The following is a 19429-nucleotide window of genomic DNA, read 5'->3' on the forward strand; positions in this document are numbered from 1 at the left end:
GCTGAAAACAAAGGAAACAATTCTGACTTGAGTCTCAGAAATCTGACTTTTTTCTGAGAGTTCTGATTTTTTTAACTTTAATCTTAGGTTTCTGACTTTAATCTCACAATTGCGACTTTAATGTAGTGACTTTTTTCTGAATTTTGTCTTTAATCTCAGAATTCAGAATTTTTCTTACTTTAATCTAAGAATTCTGATGTTAATCTAAGAATTCTGACTTTCCTCAGAATCAGAATTGTTGAAACTGTTTATGCACCATCAGACAAATCGATTCTTAAAACTCATCTTTCCAAATTTAGCACAAGCTTTCAGTGTTCATAAAAAGAAGGTTTACAAATCCAGGGGCATTTTTATTAGCTCTTTTTGCATTAAATTAAAAATTATTATCTATTATTATATTAAAATAGTAGACATACACCTAAGGATGTGTAGTTGTTTGAATTTTGACAGATTAAAACAGTATTAGAATTCATCAGAATTGTTTTCATTTGTTTTCAGTAGCCCTAATCCTCTTCTGTATGAAAGCTTGTAAGCATTTCATGTACATGCGAGAAAAACCATCAGACAGGTAAACCGTTAGCTCAGACATGTGTAACCGTAGCGATCCATCATCCAGATCTCATGGACGGTGGGCCGGGTTTCCTCTGCAGCAGCCGCATTTAAACGCAGCAGGTGACCCGGCCGAGCCTCCTGATGTCTGTTTTTATTTGTTTTCTCTGTCCTTCCTCCTGCAGCCTCTTCTTCATTCTCACCAGCAGGATCAGAATCAGAAACGACTCACAGAATGCTGATGAGAGAAAGTCCTGGTTGCACAGAAAAACACTAAGCTGTCATTATCAGCTTCCCAACTGCACAAAATACATCAAATAATGGAAACCCCTTTGATTTTCTACTCTGACGTGGTTCTGTGGAGCATTTAGTATCTTACCTGCAGTATACACCAGTCTGAGGGAACATTCCTATACATATGTGTTAACAAAAGTACAATGAAACCTCCCTGTTTCCATTTTGGGAGCTCAGCCAATCAGCAACAAGGAAAATAAGTGTCATTCCTGGATTGGCTGCTGAGTGAACAGCAGGTAGCATTTTTCCTCCGTGTCTCTGATTCCTCAGCTGCGTTTTCTTTTGAATATTTTATAAATGCTCTACGAAAAAATCCACAAATAGTTTGAAGTAACTTTCCAACAAAAATCTGGAAGAAATGAATCCGTAAATACTGAACCATGAACAGACAGGTGAAGAAAAAACAGAAATTAACTTTGTTTTTTTCCTCAGTCATCTGCCCAGATTAATTGTGTTTTCCTGCATCGGTTTGTTTCTGTGCTGTGGAAACAGGAACACACGGCGCACAGCGGAGGTCTGGATGGACGACTTCAGCCTGTTTTACTACTCGGCCCGGCCGGCCGCGCGAGGGAAATCCTACGGAGAGTAAGACCAAGCAGAACTACGACACATTATTAGGGCAGCTAGAAAAAAAAAGTTAAAAATTTCCATCAAAAAACTCAGAAATTTTGAGATTAATCTCAGAAATTTTTGAGAAAAAAAACAAGAAAATTTCTGAAATTTTGCCAGAAAAAATTATGAAATTTTGAGATTTATTTCAGAAATTTTCTAGAAAAAGTTTAATAATTTCAAAAGTCAAAAATGTCCACCCACAAACTCAGAAATTTTGAGATTTATTTAATAAGTTCTCCAGAAAAAACTTGTAATTTCTGAGTTCCAGAAGTCAAAGATTTGTGAGAAAAAACTCAAAGATTTTCATATTAATCTCAGAAATGTCATAGAAAAGCCTTTTATGAAATTCAGAACACTCCCAATAGTTTGACTTTTAAACTTTGAAAATGTTTGACTGTTTGAAATCTTGAAATTTCCAAGATTTTTTTCTAGAAAGTATCTGAAATTTATCTCAGAGATGTAATCCTTTTTTCTGTCTAGTGGCCCTAATACACCAAATGCACATGTTATAAACTCACCTTGCTTCCTCACTGCTACATTATACTGTTATGAATTGTGCAGATTGACTCAGCGTAAAAAAAGAGTTTAATGCTCCCAACTGATGTGTTTGTTGTGATCTGAAAAGACATCAGTAGAAAACCTCTAGTCATTTAGGAATATCGTCATTAAGGCTGTTTGGGGATTTGGACTCTGGATTGATGCAGTCGGCAAACTGAAGGAGCTTTTCTCTACGTTGTAAAAGAGTCTTTTCTTGTATCCTCCAGTCTCCTGTGGTTAAACCAAAGAGGCTGATGAATCATTGCTGTGATGTGTTACTTTTATATTTTAAGCTAAGCTAAATGTTTCACCACACCGATGGGGTTTAATGGATTGTGCATTAGTGGCAGGTTTTGTTCGACATTCAGAGTCGGTGCAGCAGCAGCCAGACAGTCGTTCTGAAATGTCAGTTTATCTGTCAGGAACATGTGAATACTGACATTTACACATCAGTTTATGTCTGGCTCCGTGTTAGTATTTCATTATCTGTCTCAGTGTTGTTCCTTATTATGGGTTGTTTCACATCCTGGCTCCGGAGTGTTAGCGCAGGTGCTAGTGGCTATCTGCTGTTTACCTGTCAGCCTGACTGGCTGCTGCTTTGTTTTTGTCTCTTCCAGCATTCGAGGCAGAGTCGAACTTCGGAAGAAGCTCAAGTGCAAATCCTTCAAGTGGTACTTGGACAATGTGTACCCCGAGCTCAAGTGAGAATGCATGTTTTTTTGTGTGTGTGTGTGTGTGTGTGTGTGTGTGTGCGGGGGTGTGTGTGTGTGTGTGTGTGTGTGTGTGTGTGTGTGTAAATGCATGCCTCTTCAGGCTTATCTGTGCTGGAAAAGCTTCTGCTGAGCGTGCAAACTTAAAGGAGAAATTTCTAGGCTGATGCCAAAAGTGGCTTTATTACCGTCTGGATCATTGTTAGAAAAAAAGATTATTTTTGATCTTTTCATACTTTATTTGCTGTTGTAGTTTTGCTGACTCATGATGGTAGATCATCGTATGAAAAGATGCAGCACACTGCAAAGGTTAGAGTCCAACTTTCAGACTTTATTAACATGCAGAAGTGAGGCACACTAAGACTGATCAAAGCAGGCAAGTTTAGTTCAAAAGTTAAGTTTAAAAACGCATTAATCTTTGGAGTAATCAGAAACTTTGGTAAGAGGGAAGGTGGTTAAGAAAAGCATTGAATCATCTAAAATGCTGCAGCAGCAGCATGTTGGAGTTTCTCTGATTTGTTTGTTTTGTAGACTTCTGGGTATAATTTTTTGGGATGAGTTGTTTCTTTTTTGGACAATAATCCTGTCTGGATTCAGATGATGCAGCTGGAAGGATTTTGCTCTTATATTTTTAATTTCAGAAAGTTAGTTTGGTGTCAGATTTCAGGTATTATTTGCGTTTTTGCTGCCAGTTGTTAAACAACACCTTGTTGCCGATTAATCGGATCAATAAAATTAAAATTAAATGAGTTAATATAGAAATACAGCATGTTTAACACCTTTAATACATTTAATTCTGACATTAAATGCTTTTTTCATGACTGGCACGTTTTTTGGTTCATGTCATTTTTATCCCAGTTTGTCTCTTTTTCAGGCAGTTAGAATTTACTCTCATTATTTATATATGTACCATAAACACATATATTTATTCTTTCTATAGTTTTATTTCTGTTTTTGAAAATCTACATTTTTTTCCATTTCTTTCTGCAGTCTCAGGTTGATTAATTTACTATTTTTCTAACTCGAGTCCAGATTTGTTGCTTTTCTAATTTGCAGATCCTGTCGTTTATTTCATTTAATCTTTTATTTGGTTCACATTCCTCTTGACCATGACAGACGATATGCAGTTAAAAAATACAATTATATGCAGTCAAGAACATCAGACCTACTTCTAAAAACATTTAAACATTTAAACAAATCACCGGTTCACAGAATGCTGTAAATGAACGTCATTAGCATAATTTGAATGTTTTGCGTTGTAGTGCAGTTAATCCTATTCTCTATTATAAAGTTTCAGTTTCCTTTTTATTAAACCTGTTTCCCTCAAAACTCTGTGGTACTTTGCTGCTTCTTCTTGCTATAGATTAAATACTTTTCCAACTTAAATTAATTTTTAATCTCAACATGAAGGTCAGAAGCAGCTTTCCTCCATCCTTGATTAAGATAAATGAAGAGTCGCATCACATGTGACAGCAGCGTTATTATAGATGGAACATTTTAATTGGAAAACACACCAAAGATCCGAGTTCCGTATAAATCGACCTGCTTGTCCAGGTTTAAAGGAAAATAAAAGAGGAGTGATTTCCAACGTCTCCGTCCGTCACGTACGCCACCCGTTTGAGTTCCTGAACGTCTCATTCGCTGCCTTTGTGAGCGAAATCTCTCACTCAGTCCTGATTGGCTCAGCTCCCCAGGGGTCCGGCTCCTCAGACTCACCACACCGTTCCTCACACACAAACACACACTTCATGTCTCTTCCTTACAAAAACATAACAGCCATGCTACATGCAAACCATAAAAGCACACGTAAACATTGTTGCTCCATCCTTTTTAAAGCAGCCATTTATTCACTGGAGGCTGGTGCTAATCCCCCAGAATGAAATTAACAGGCTTCCTCTCAGGGGACAACAGACGTGACCCTTAAAACGCAGAATAACCTTTAACGGGTTATTAAAAGAGAAAGATAGCAGATTGAATTAATGCAGCACAGCTTAAACTCCAGTTTATGGCATAGCTAAAATTTGAACAAGAGAGGCTGAGAAAGTTTAATAAGGAGGAGAAACTTTTTGGACTAAGTGTAATTTTATGGCTATTTCAGGTCAACCGGTTATCGTCAGGAAAGTATGGAAAAATGTTGGCTTTTTGGCTCAGATAGATATTTACACATCAACTGAGGTTGATTTTTTAGGCAGACCTGTGAAGACGCTGCTGCAGTAATCAATGTGACTGAAGATAAACACATGGATGAGTTTCTCTAGATCCTGCTGAGACATCAGTCCTCTAATCCTGGAGATGTTCTTCAGGTGATAGAAGGCCGACTTTGTAACTGTCTTTATGTGGCTCTGAAGGTTCAGGTCAGAGTCCAATTACACTACGCTTGTTTCTAGCTGCAATAACTGAAGAATAAATATCAGGGTATTATGTTGGCATAAGGTATTATTGGTGTTTCAAACAGGTCTGTCTACCGTACTTTGTTTTCTTTGTTTGATGTTTATTTATGCATGTTTTCTTTATACGGACCACTTTGATATTTTTTATTTTAAATTTACTAACCAAACCTAAATAATCATCTGACTCATTTAAAAGAATGTCAGTTTGTTGAACAGCTGCGTTTTCATATATTTACTTATTCAAAATAACATACCAACAACACCAAAGAGTATTTTTGGTGTTTTAGTTTTTGTTCCTCCTTTTCCTTCTCACTAACATTTGCTCGTCTTCAGGGTCCCAGACGACTCGGACTCCCAGTCAGGTGTGATCCGACAGCGGCAGAACTGCCTGGAGTCCCGTCGGGTCGAGGGCCAGGAGATGCCTCTCCTCACACTGGGCCCCTGCGCAGGAGCAGAGGGGGGCCCCACCAGCAGTCAGGTAAGTCTGTCAGCATTTACCAGGAGAAAAGAAATAACTGTCTGGATACACAATGTGTTTGTGTTTCTATCATTCCTGGCCTGGAAAAAGCTAAATATGGCACAGATTTAGTTATTTTTCTTTCCATACAGTGACATTAACAGTGTTTGCCCCTTTCACATTATTTTCTGTCCATCAAACAAACTTTAATATCAGACAAAGCCAGCATTCATTCAGCACAAATCCATCTTTTTTATGCCACTTTTATCGTCCCAATTCCAATCTTTTCATCCCTCAAACAATCAGATTTTACTAATCAGATACGATAGTTTTCAAAGCCTCTGCAGTCAAAATGTTCGTTCGTATTAAATTTCTCTTTAACATCATTGATGTGAAATGTGACAGAAAGAATTATGTCACATCAGAAGCAGCTGATGCTCCACAAAAGCTGCACTTTCTTTTGTCTCAGCTTCCTTCATTTTTTATGATCTCGTGACGATAATGTGGGCTCAAAAAACTTTAAAAATTAATCATTATCACTTCCTTAAACAGCCGGTTGCTGTGTGACGTCAACGTTCTTCTTCTGCACATGAAAAAACTGACCAAACTAATCTGACCTAATGAGAAAATATGACACCTCCCTGCTCCATTGTTGAATCATTTACTAAATGACTCAGTTTCACCTTCAGACTGATTATTACTAGACATACAAACACAAAGTCAAACATTTATCAGTCCAGGATGGATTATAAAAACTTTTCTAAGGCTTTAGAACATGCAGCCATTATTTAGTCAGGCTATCTGCTCAGGTAGCTACACCACAACTGTATGTTTTTCATGAGTGGATATTCTCCAAATAAAAGCAGATATTGTTCTTGTAAGAATTTGTTTTTCAGCCTGCTGACTGGAAGTGTGCAGCAGCAGGTTGTGTAGAGGTAGAGCTGAGCTGCTGTTTGCTTCATGCAGCTGCAGATAATTCCAGTTATTCTGTCATTTTCTCTGGAATCTCATTAAAATTATTTGAAACTTGGCAGAAAATTGGAGAGGATTTGATTATGAATATTTCAAGGTCGGCATTTCTGTCTACATTTTGTAATTCTTGTCTGAAAATCAATCAAACTGTTGCCTTCGTATTTTACCTTAACCAAAAAACAATTTCTTATCCCACAAATATTAAAATCCTGCTGAAAAAAAGTTCCTGTTATTTTTAAGCATATCCATTTTGTTGTTTTTGTATATCCTGTTTCTATTAAATACGAGAACATTTAGGAGTGTCCAACATTGTTTGCAAACATCAAAAATGCAACTATTTGAATTAAAAAGCAAATCATGAAGCTGAGAAAATCTCAAGACATTTAGTTTGTGCAGAACAGAAAACAGATGATCAGTTTCTTTGTTCTGCTCTACGTCTCTGACTGTGTTCATTTTTCACTAACCAAGCACAGCAAAAGCCTGTGTGCGTGTGCGTGTGTGTGTGTGTGTGTGTGTGTGTGTGTGTGTGTGTGTGTGTGTGTGTGTGTGTGTGTGTGTGTGTGTGTGCGTGTGCGTGTGTGTGTGAGTGTTCTCCATCCTCTCAGTTATAATTAATACCCATAGGATTCTCATTATTCCAGGTTTAGAGCGAGCGTGGAGGCTGTGATTCACGCTAACAAGTGGGCTTACAGAAAGCCAACATGTCAGCAGCTGAAATGCCTAAAGGCTGGAGAAAACTGCCTCTGACTTGAAGGTGGCTGATTAAAGTCCCACAGCTCCCAGTAAAACCAACTGGGAATGAGTGAGAATGAGAAACTGTCTGTTATCCAGAGGAGTCAAAAGAGAAACTAAAGCCTGTTCAGCTTAAAAGGGAAAACAGGAAGAATCTCCCAGTGTTGGAGGAAAATCAGAGGTGTTTACATTATAAATTATTTTTTCATTATTCTCTTTATACTCAAATGCTGCCAGAAAATTTACGACAAACCAACTTTTATCTGACACAATTCTCATTTCTTTTCGCAACCTGGATATGAAAACATCTTTGAGTTTTTATTGTAAATTTATGCCACAGCACAGCAGGATAGATGGTTAACCCTGCTCATGTAGGATCAAATGAAATGTATTAATACTTCATATTTTACTCATCAGAAATCAGCAACGAGGATAAACCAGCAACATGACAGAAAAAATCATCATTAACAAGCAACACTGTGCAAAATAACATTACAGCATCATGCAAAGTGACGTTACTCAAGAAACTGACAACTGAATCTTCTCTCATGTAATAGCAGCTCAGCCTACAGCAGAGCTGAGCATGTTGTCCACACCAACACTTTTAATTGGCCCTGCAAATCAAGTCTGCAGGGCTCACTGCAAAGGGAGCACATTTTGGCCATTTAATTAAAAATAGTCACATTATAAACATTTACAACCAGAACAATCACCTTTTTCTGCTTGTTTGTTAGCTTTGAGTGTCATATTGTCAGCATTTAAGTGTTATTTTTGTTTTAAGAGCTGGAAATGCAGTTGCAGTTGTGCAGAGAAGAAAAATATTGTAATTATTGTTGAAATACAGAACTTAATAGAAATAAACATCCATCAAATCAAATTCAAACTGGCAGTAAAGTTACTGATATCTACCAGCTGCATGTAACCAAAGCTACTTTAGTCAGTCTAATATTTCTGCCTTTTTGTCATAACTAAGTTGTTTATGCAGTTTTTAGTCTATTTTTCCTCGTGATGTATTTCGTGCATGTTTGTACCTGGGTAAAAATCCCTGAGGCAGAGCCTGTAATCACCCTGCAGACCAGAATGCGTTCTGCGTCAGTCATCTGTGACACAAATCAATCACACAGCTGCATTACCCAGAGGTGGACAGCTGTATTATAGACGGTAGGAAATCCATCTCTCTGAGCCACACAGCTGTGATTGTGAACATTAGTAATGTAATTACCTCTGAGGCTGTGAACGTGTGCATGGAAAGCAGGCGGATCGGCCAGCTTTTCCCAGGTCTTATGTGGAGCCTCACTGCTTCCTGATTTTAACCTTTTATATGTTCTTGATTTACAGATTTCAAGTGAAGACAAAGAGAAAATTGATGTGGAGTCAGTTATAAATGAGCATATGTTAAATGTTTTTACTTTTGATTTAAAAACTTTAAAACAAACTCTAGTAACACACCAGAGTGTTTGCACATCCTAAAAAAATCTTAAATTCTTGCATTCAAAATTAAGTCCTTAAAATATCTTAAATCTATAAAAAAAAAAAATTCAAGTTGGCCTTAAATAAGTTAATCAAAGGTCTTAGATGTTGCTTTAGCCTGGCTTTAATCTCATGTAGTTTATTTGTCTTGGGACTTTTCTGTCAGGCAAAACAATGAAAAATCTTTATTACGCTCTTTTACTCGACTTCCTCAATTGCATCGAGTTTATTAGCTAGTTAGCTAGCTAGCCTTTTTTAGTCTTATGATTAGTGACTGTAAATTATCTTCTGTATGACATTCGTCTTTCCCACTGATTCAAATCTGTTGCCAAATCGTACAATGCTACTATATGAAATATGCTATTTTCTTTTGTATATTTCTGTCATTATACAAGTCTTAAAGTCTAATCATAGTGGTCTTAAAATTGTCTTAAATTTGAGTTGGTAAAACCTGCAGAAACCCTGATATACACGCAATATATATATTTAAAAAAAACTTTAGAATACTAGGAAATAATTCAAATGTTTCGCCCTCATCTCAAAAAGTGAAAATATTTCCAGCCTTTATTTCTTGTACTTTTGATGATTTTGGCTCAGAGGAAATAGAAACTCAAAATTATGTTCCTCAGAAAATGTTAATATTACATAAGTTAATGTGTAAATAAATGTTATTTTAAACAGAAATGTCAACCTTCTGAAAACTATATTAATTTTTTTAACATACTTTTTTTCTTCCACTCAACTTTCTATTCATATTAATGGACATGACACTCTGAACAATCAGCTTCTTTACTTTTTGTGGCTCCCCTTCAGGAAACTTTTGCACATATTTATAATTAAGGTGTAACATGAGTTTCTAATATCTAAGTTTTGCAAAATATTCACATTTTCTGAGACACCTCAACTTTGGATTTTCATCATCTGTGATCCAAAATCTTCAAAGTTATTAGAAATAAAGACTTTAAATATTTTACTTGATGAAAATATGTAACATATGAGTTTCACTTTCTGAAATGGAGGACAAGATATTCACCTTACAATAACAAAATATGATAACTAAGAGAATTCATAAAAAGCACACACTCAGCAGTTTTTCATTGAGCTCTGAGGTTGGTTGTGTTGGGACTGAATCTGAAAAGTGCAAAGACACGCAGTAACTGAGCGGCGGGTGGCTCCAGCTGTGAGATAATGTATTGAACTGGAGCACCAATTAACCTCTGATGTCATTCCATTTGCAGCAGTTCGATAAATCAGTCAGTGTGAAACAAAGCCTGCAGCGTTCAGATGTTCTTCAGAAAACGCTTTACCTCAACTGGTTAGCTGGAAAGACCTCCACTTCTCCTTTTAACCATTTTCAATACTAAATACTTCCAGAACTTGTACAGGAAAACACAAAGTCAGCAAAACTTGAAAAACCCATGGGATTACATGTAAAGGGCCTTGCTAGCTGCAGCGTCGAGTCAAAGATCTTGACTTCTCTGTTGAAGTTCTGATTAATGACTGCTGAAACTTTAAGTAAAGGCTCAACTGTTAAAGAGCAAAAACATAAAATCCTACAAAGTATTTTATGTAAATATCTTAGTTCACTTTTTTCTCATGTTATAAGTGAAACCATACCAATGCATTTAGTACTTTTTCATTAATATTAAGGAATTATTAACTTTAAACAAGCTCCTACTTCTTCCTGAAAAGTTACCTGTAAGTTAGTTTTGTCTTATTTCAAGTGTACTAAGATACTGAAAAGTAGACTAAAAATACTCTGTAGATTTTGTGTTTTTGTAATAAAGTTCATCTTTGAGTCACCAGTTCTTCATGTAAAACCAGTAAGGGATGAGGGACTGGTCCAGAGGAAGCTGGAATACTGTTATTATTTCCAAACCACAGTTTAAAGTGACAGTTCAGTACTGAGAAGTGTTTGCTTCAATAAAATATGATCATTATCATCAAAGTCCAGGGTGAATTATTCTTTGTAAAAACAAAACACTTGAGAGTTTAACCTTCTGAAATCAGAAACATTTTTGCTTGTTTGTAGATTAACGTAAGAATTTTCTGGCGGTGAAAGAGTTAAAATGTGCAGAAGGCTTATAAACACACCATGGCTGCACGCATTGATTAATAACTGGAATATGTTTTGTTCCTGCAGGAGTGGGTGTACACTCACGGGCAGCAGATCCGTCAGCAGCAGCACTGCCTGTCGCTGTCCACCACCTTCCCTGCATCGCAGGTCCTCATGCTGCCCTGCAACATGGCAGACGGGAAGCAGGTCTGAACACACACACACACACACACACACACACACACACACACACACACACACACACACACACACACACACACATCCTCAGCTCAAACTGACAGGTGGTGTGTATCTGCAGCACCGTCTATCAAATGGCAGGTAAATAAATCAAAGTGTTAATTAACCTGGAGATGAATTTATTTAAAAAATGACTGATATTCACACATGTGCAGATGCTTGGTGCATTTTTGAGTATGCAGCTTTGAAAACAGACACTCAGGCATGTCATTACCTGACCACTGGGCACCCAGAAACTCCAGCAGCAGGGAACCACCTGACAACCAATAAATCACCTGAAGAAGAAGAAGAAGAAGAAAAGGGAGAAGAAGAAGAGAGACATGAGAGTGAGGAAGAGGAGAAGGGAGGATGGAGGAAGAGTATAGACGAGGGGTGGCAGAAGATTTTCTCATTAAACCTCACCAACTGTTCCAACGTGGAAAATCTGCTCCGGTGTGTTTGTGTTCGTCGCCTCCGGGTTCCTGCGATGTAAAACCCAACCAGAGGACGCATGGATCCAATCACACTCAGAAAACATGCTCATATTCCCACGTTCTGATATCTGACATGACGCACAATAACATTCAGTTGTTATTTCATCTAAAAGTCATCCAGGCAGAAAATGAGAATCAAAATGAGAACGAAGGTAAAAGGGCATAAAAACAGAGAATCAGGAGAGGAGGTGAAAATATAAAACACGTCAGAGCGGTAAAAACGAAAGGGAAAGAAAGACGAAAAGCATAAATACACATAAGTAATCACACTTATAGCCAAAATATTCACACCCCTAAAGCAAGTTTTCCCTTTCCAGCTGCTAAACTAAAACCTGCAAACAAACCCAGGACTAAAATGAAATGTATATTTCTCAACTTTTTAATAATCCATACTTTTTTTGCACAGTCATATCATTGTGAGAGAGAAAATAATCTTCTACTATTTTATTGCATTTCCAGTTCAGTATCACTGCAGTCGGCTCAGTGTAACCAGGATAAGATATGAGAGGATCACCTGCATACAAATCCAGATATGATTGGCTGATCAAAACTTCACAACATTTACTGTTATTCAGTTCAAGACACAATTCCTAAAACAGAATCTTTTTAAGGTACAGAAAACTCCAAATCAAGCTTATTTTACATTGGAGTAAATGTTTTAACGTATTTCTAATAAAACTTTCTTTTTTTTTTTTGCATTTATTATTTAATGTTTTTTGTTATTTTTCTGGGTCCACCCACTGTGTGTTTGAATGGCCCAGTCAAAGCCCAGACAGAGGTTCACAGTCTCCATCCAGTCTGACTGAAGCTGAGGCTTTTTCAAAGAAGAAAGGGCAAAAATAAAAATAAAACCTACTTTGAATCTCCTGGTGATGATGAGACAGATTGTTGTTATTTTTAAAGACAGTGAACGCATCGCTGTGCATCAAGAGGCTGGAAGTGTGAAAAACAAGCTGCAAATGAGGAGAGCAGAGAATCCTGCAATGAGATGTGAAGAATTTAAAATGATTTTCTGAGAATTTATTAGAGGTTAAAAAGACAAGAACAAACAAAATGTACAAGAGATAAAGAAAAAGATGTGGAGATAGAAAATAAGTGAAAAAGAAAAAAGAGACATTAAATTATACAGTTGAAAAAGAAGATACAGCTTGAAGAAATGAATAAAACATGAAAATAATGAAACAAGGAAGGAACAAATGGAGGATGGATGGATGTAAGGCAGAGAGCAGGAAGGGGAAAGAGGGAGGAAGGAATGAAATGAAGAAGGAAGGATGGAGAGTAAGAAAGAAAGGATGGAGTAAACATGAAAGGAAGTAAGACAGAGTAGGAAACAAGAATGAATCAAGGAAGGAGAGTAGGAAACAAAGAAGGATGTAGGGAAGGATGGACTGTAAGAAACAAGGAAGACAGAAAAGGAGGAAAGGAGGAAAGTATGAAACTAATTGTACAAGAGATATAGTTAATGAAGAAAGTTCATTTCCAAACATCTTTTCTCTCCCATTTCGCTTGACTTTGTTTGAAAGCAGCCAGAAAGTTGAGGAGGGAAACGTCTCCAGCAGGCCGACGTTTTGGTTTCCGTTGCTCTGCTGGAATATTTCCAGATCGTTTCACTACATTAGCACAACAAGACTCTATGCTGAACCCTGGAGACGGAGGATGTTAGGACGACCGGGAGGCTGTTTGGGTCTGCATGCACGGAGACAGACAGGCAGGCAGACAGACAGGCAGCTGCAACAGACCTGCAGGAGGCGCTGCTGCTGCGTCACGGTTACACACAAACACCATCTGGGTTTGTTTAGGCCGTTTCTGTGTGTACTGCAGCCGCGCCGCTGCAGCGCATCTCTGTCATGTAAATGAAACGTGTAAACCTTTCAGCTGACACACTGTGTGTGTGTGTGTGTGTGTGTGTGTGTGTGTGTGTGTGTGTGTGTGTGTGTGTGTGTGTGTGTGTGTGTGTGTGTGTGTGTGTGTGTGTGTGTGTGTGTGTGTGTGTGTGTGTGTGTGTGCGTGTGTGTGTGTGTGTCAGAAGGCAGGAAGTAGAGCGATGATAGCTAATTAGAACGACGATCCGGCAGAGAAACATCCCAGAGCTGACAGGTGGAGACTGAGGAAAGGAAAAATTGCAGAGAAGCAAAAAAACAGAGGAAGAGAAATAAAAAAAAAACACATAAAGACAGAACTAAACAAAGAGGAGAAAACTGGAATCATTTTAAAACTGAACTTCCAAATTATTACGCATAAAATCTCACTTCCATAAATGAAGCAGCAGCACTTAGTGTCACATTCATCTTTAGTAAATTGCACGTCTGCCTGTAAACACGTTGCTACACTTAGTGGTAGCACAGGTTGTGCCTAAAAATGTCTCCTAAATAGAATGAAGTATGCAAAACGGTAGAATATTTTAGCACATTAATAACCTTCAGCTAACAAATCACAACGGCTGAAAATGTCAGAAAGAGGAGAAGTAGTTTATGCTCTTTACGCTACGGAGGAATCGCATGGAAGGGATGCAAGTCCTGACTTTACACAGTATACAAAACTTAAACACAAACATAAAAAACACATCTGGAATATTAATAATTTGTTCCCTCAGAAACTCTGTCTGATGTTTTTGCACCAAACAGTCTAAACAGCTTTGAGAAAAAAATGTTTCTGTCAAAATGACAGAGTATTAGAGCCAGACTAACAGATTTTTTTAACTTTCAAGAAAAACATTATAAAAGGAAGAGAAACGGATAATTCACATAAACATGAGGAAAAAGTTATTTCTATAAGAAAAATAGATTCTGACAGAAAAACCTTTTGTCAGCTCAGTTAGAGATTGGAAGAGACTTTAGATTGGGTCAAAGGTCAGTGATCCTAAATCCACATCACACATTTTTTCTACTATAAATATGTTATTTTACATTTTTGCTAAAATTGTCACCAAGTTGTGACAATAAAATATGAGACAGATAATCTGTGAAAAGGTCGATCTCCTCCACTTCCTTCCTCCCTGAGCTGCTACTGAAGAAATGCACCGCTTCCTACCAAAACCAACCAATCAGAGCCAGGAGGCGGGTCTTAGTGCTGTCAATCAGTCTCATGTACTCATTGCTAAATGTGCTAATGGTGGAAAAACACTTATTGTTCCAGGAAAATGTTCTAGCTGTCGTCATTGGAGGCTATGCTAACTAGCCTTAGCATGCTGTGATGAGCTAGCTGTAGCGTAGCAGAGAGAAAGAGGGAGAGGAAGAGGGCAGCGCCACATGGAGTTTGATTGGCAGCGCTAAGACCCGTCTCTTGGCTCTGATTGGTTGTTTCTGGTTAGCACTAGAAGGCAGAAAAGCTCCATTTTTTTCACAGGTTATCATATTTACTGTCACGACATAGTGACAGTTTCAACAAATATGTTACAAAAATATCTTTTATAAAAGTTACCTACTGCAGATGTTAGGAAAATAAGCTTATTTTCTTTATTTAAGGAAAATGTATAACTTTGTTTTCTTTAAGATGATTTTTAATATTTGTTTATTAGAAATGTAATGTTGTTTAACCCCAGTAAGAAAAGCTGCAGTCCTACAGCTGCTAAGTGAAATCTTAATAAACAAATATATCAGAACCACTCTAAATTCAAATGTTCCTGCAGGATAAGAGTTAAAGTACGCTTTTCGTTTTGAAATCATCCAAAATGTTGCTTTTGTAGTCCACAGACTCTCTGAAATAAAAAAAGCTCAGGTAGGAGAGCTGAATAGTGAAGTGAGCTGAAGCCTCCCAGGAGGAAGAGTCAGGCCTGTGATGACCTGGGATGATGAGATGCGCTCTCAGCTCCCAGCGGTCGTCTGGAAAAGGAACAAAGTGGCCTGAACTTTACCAGAGCTGCTCTGACTTGCACAAAGACAGAGTAACACGACGTGTTCCTCTCATATTTGATGTCAGCTCTGCTGCAGCAGCCGGTAATGAGGTGAATACTAATTGATTTACTTTTAATTATCCCTCCCTCTTTTTTTTCTTTCAATTACAACCCTCAGCGGCCCGTCGCTGCGCTGCGACTAGCGCCTCGTCCTGCCAGAGTTACAGCAGAGCTGCAGTTATTTTACAGGACAAAGCTTGCATGTGTGGGATTCGGACCCCACAATGCTGAACCAATCAGAACATGTTCATTCTCCACATCCTGACAAACTCTGAAACTCGAGTAAAGCATGGATATGATTTATATTTAGTGCTTTAATATTCAAATTTTGACCCTTCCTTTATCAATTCTCCAGTCTGATTGGCTCTCAGTCTGTTTCCCAGCTGTATGATATAAATAATATAATATCCTCCATTATTGCTATTTATACCTACACTCACCTAAAAATCTAACATTTAAATTTCATTCAGTACATCTAATTCAGCTTCAAATGGAAAGAACAACTCGTGTGTCATTTATTTTACGGTGATACTTTTTGTTTTCTCCCTCATTAAGCAATATAAATCATGATATTTTAGTAAAAAACATTGTACAAAGCACCTGTACATGTTTACACGAAGCATAATCAATATTTAAAGAGATAACACAGATCCGCGCCCAGATGGAGGCTAGATTTAGAAGAGACCTCCATCTAGCGGCCATTAAGAGGAATTACAAATAGATATTTACCTAAATTCACCAAAGCCTTGCCAACATTTGAGATTATAAACTGAAAAATATTTAAATAACAGTTACATTTTAGCAAGATAGTTACAGAATCAGGGCTGATTAATGGTGAAAGTAAAAGCTTTTCCACATAATATGAAGGGAAGTCAACAGATTGGGATTGAACAGCAGTGTAGCTGTAAGAATTTTGCTTTTTTTTTGTTTATCAATCAAATCAAAGTAGTTTTTTCCCTCTATGCTGCCAAAATTACATCATTGTGAAAACATTTAATTTCAAGAAGTTCTCTTCAAATACAGATAGTTATTATTTTAAGTCTATTAATCAGAATGGTAAATGGACTGAACTTTGTAGCACTTTTTCCGATCATTTTGACACTCAAAGTGCTTTACACTAGAGTCACATTCACCCATTCACACACAAATGCTCACACACCGATACGCAGATCAGTAGGCAAGTTGGGGTTAAGTGCCTTGCCCCCTGGCACATCGACATGAGGCAGGAGGAAGCTGGAATTGAACCTTCAACCTTCCAATCACAGGACAGCTACTTGTCCCACAGAGCCACAGTCACCTGAAGTTGGTAGCACTGTTGCCACAGCAACAACATCCTGTTGCCCGTTTCCCCCATGAATGTGTAGATTTTCTCCGGGTACTCCGGATTCCTTCCACAGTCCAAAACAAAATGTTTAGCTTAGATCATGATAAACATGTGATCAATATCAATGTATCAATGATGCATCAGAATAATTCAGTCATTTCACTGAACTATGACCCAGAACTGCACAGGATTCTGGGGGATGTAGGCAGAGGAAAGACTTTAGCCGCTCAACCTCTCATGGCTGCTTGCTAAGCAAGGTTAGTAGCATCAACTGGCTCTTTGGTTACCTAGCAACTCACTCACTCTTTGGTTACCTAGCAACAACATGTTGAGTAACTCGCGCAGCAGCAGATTCCTGTTTCTCCACCGTGTCTCATAACTGCTTAAAAATTAAAACGGCGTGGAGAGAAAACTGGATAAAAAGGGAAAAGTCACGTCATCAGTTTGGTTGTATTTCAGATATTTAAAACAAAAAAAACTAATCAATAATTATTTATAATGACTGATATGAAACCCTTATATCATGACAGATTTTTCATGATAGTGTGTCATTATCATAAAACGAACGAGCTGCTCTGGTGTTCGTTGTTGTGTCTCTGTGATGGACTGCTGACCCGTCCACAGCGTCCCCCGCCTCTCTCCCTGCTGCAGGACAGACATACTTGTTGGTTTATCACTGTATATTTTTCCTGAGTAGTTACTATAAGTTTCCTATACTTGTATATGGAACCGTTGGGAATGGTGTCTAAGTTGCACTCTTCGGTGAGCAGCTGTGAAACATTTTCTTTGTTTTTATGCTAAACTCGGTGACAGAACCTTTGTCATCGTCGGAAACGTGTTTCTCTGCAAACGGCTGCATCGTCTCCGACTCGCTCTGCAGAGCGTGACTGAAGACCTTTTCAGAAACGTCTCGGGCGAATGCAGCTTCCTGGATTAAAAACATCCTCTTTCAAATGCAGCAGTGTCTGAGCGAGCAACAAGAAGGTTGAAGAAAGCAAAAAAGAATAAAATATTAGCATACAACTTTCTGTTTTCTGTTCCTGTCCTGCAGCGGTGGCAGAAATCAGGGACTCACTTGGAGCACATCGTGTCTCGGTTCTGCCTGGACTCGGAGATGGCTCTGGACGGCATGGACTCGTCCCGCATGCTGGTCATCAGCCCCTGTGAACTGAGCGCCTACACACAGAGATGGGAAGTTCCCTTCTCCTGACCTCGTGACCCTGGACCTCCAGAAACCTGCTTTATCACTCCGACTCTCCACCGGCGAGAGCTTTGGCCCAGCGCTCCATTTCCACTGACCGGAGCAGCAGGAGCGACGTCAGCACTGAGCTGAAGATTACCGCACAGAAACATGACGAAGACGAGTCGAAGGGCTGGAACATGGTGGAAAGCACAGAGGATCAGAAGGATGCATGGAAAACATGGGACAAATTAAAGAGTTTGAAACTAAGTGCACCTTAAAATTGCCAAAGCTGGGCGGAAACTTTTCACAATGAGGGAAAAAAATAACGTCTGGTTATTATTTACAACTAACATGTTTCTTCTTCAAGCTGTTTAATCAGAAAAATTAAAAGGAAGCACAAATCATGTTTACCACATAAACTCATCATCAACAGTGCAGATGGGTTTCCTGTTGGATTCAGCAGGAACGACTAAGACCTCGTCAGAATAAAAGCCATTCAGGCCGGGGATAAGTATTCCAACATTTAATCTAAGTTTGAGATTATTTTACATAATGTATTTTCAAATGCATTTTTCTGCAAAACACTTAAACCCAAAAATATGTGAAAGTTGGAACAAATTAGCATTTTATTATTGCTTCATCACTTCCTGTTTTGCCAGCACTTTAAGTAGTTTTTGCCATGTTTTCTAGATTTTTTTAACCAATTTTCTGGTACAGATCAAACATTTCAGGTCAGCTGGATATTATCTCGAAAGGAACATAATTCTCTGAAGTATTTCTGCATCATTGTGTATTAGTGTCAGTTTGCAAAGTGCTGGCTTTTGAAGAAGTTGGGTCGTTCTCATTAAAACATCAGTCAAAAATAGATATTTTGACTTTTCAAACCAAATAATATTTTTTTTATTGCCTGAAAGCTTACATGACCTAATCTTCATGTTGATTCTTCATTGTGTGCAAATTGTTTCATTCTTTACATTATCTAGATGTTTCCTCTAGCCACAGAATCCCAGATGTAAAACATCTTGCAGGCCAAACAAAAGCTACATTTTATTTCTAACCAAACTAACAGGAAACATGTTATATTGCTGATGAAATTCAAACTTTCAACCCTCAGTTCATGTGATGTTTCCTGTTTTCTTGTTTCTGTCATCTTGAGAATTTAAACAGATAAAGTTACTGCTGACCTACAAAATGTTCCTCCACCTCCCTCACTTTTTTCTCACTTCATCATGTGTTTGACATCTGCAGCTGCATCATCTTGATATCATCTCTGATTCCTGAATAAAGTTTTATAATTCCTCTTTCTATTTTTGTTAAATGACTGTGGCGTATGTGTGAACTGTGAGCTTCGATGTGTTTTTCAGGCTCTTCACCTGGAACCTGAATTCAGTCCATCACAATGTCTGTAACTTTTAACTCAAGGTTTATTACTTCTTTTTTTCCCTGGCATATAAATTTGACATAACATTTGTCTTAGTCACGCTTCAAAATGGCCAGATGAGGCTGATCTTCAAATTTAA

The 19429-nt window shown here is 38.0% G+C and overlaps 1 protein-coding gene across 1 annotated transcript in view; it reads left to right on the top strand.

Annotated features, from left to right (window-relative positions):
* galnt14 (UDP-N-acetyl-alpha-D-galactosamine:polypeptide N-acetylgalactosaminyltransferase 14 (GalNAc-T14)) overlaps window positions 1–19214 on the top strand; it is a 139608-nt gene extending 120394 nt beyond the window's left edge. Inside the window, exons 11-15 of the mRNA XM_088002060.1 lie at window positions 1336–1428; window positions 2610–2693; window positions 5426–5570; window positions 10867–10986; window positions 17778–19214. Of these exons, the coding sequence (XP_087858186.1) occupies window positions 1336–1428; window positions 2610–2693; window positions 5426–5570; window positions 10867–10986; window positions 17778–17936 (601 nt within the window). The 3' untranslated portion in view covers window positions 17937–19214. The remainder of the gene's footprint in view (window positions 1–1335; window positions 1429–2609; window positions 2694–5425; window positions 5571–10866; window positions 10987–17777) is intronic.
* The last annotated feature ends 215 nt before the right edge of the window (window positions 19215–19429 follow it).

Source organism: Poecilia mexicana, unplaced genomic scaffold, assembly GCF_051168715.1.
Source record: "Poecilia mexicana isolate PSO_F unplaced genomic scaffold, ASM5116871v1 scaffold_21, whole genome shotgun sequence".
Classification (NCBI taxonomy): domain Eukaryota; kingdom Metazoa; phylum Chordata; class Actinopteri; order Cyprinodontiformes; family Poeciliidae; genus Poecilia; species Poecilia mexicana.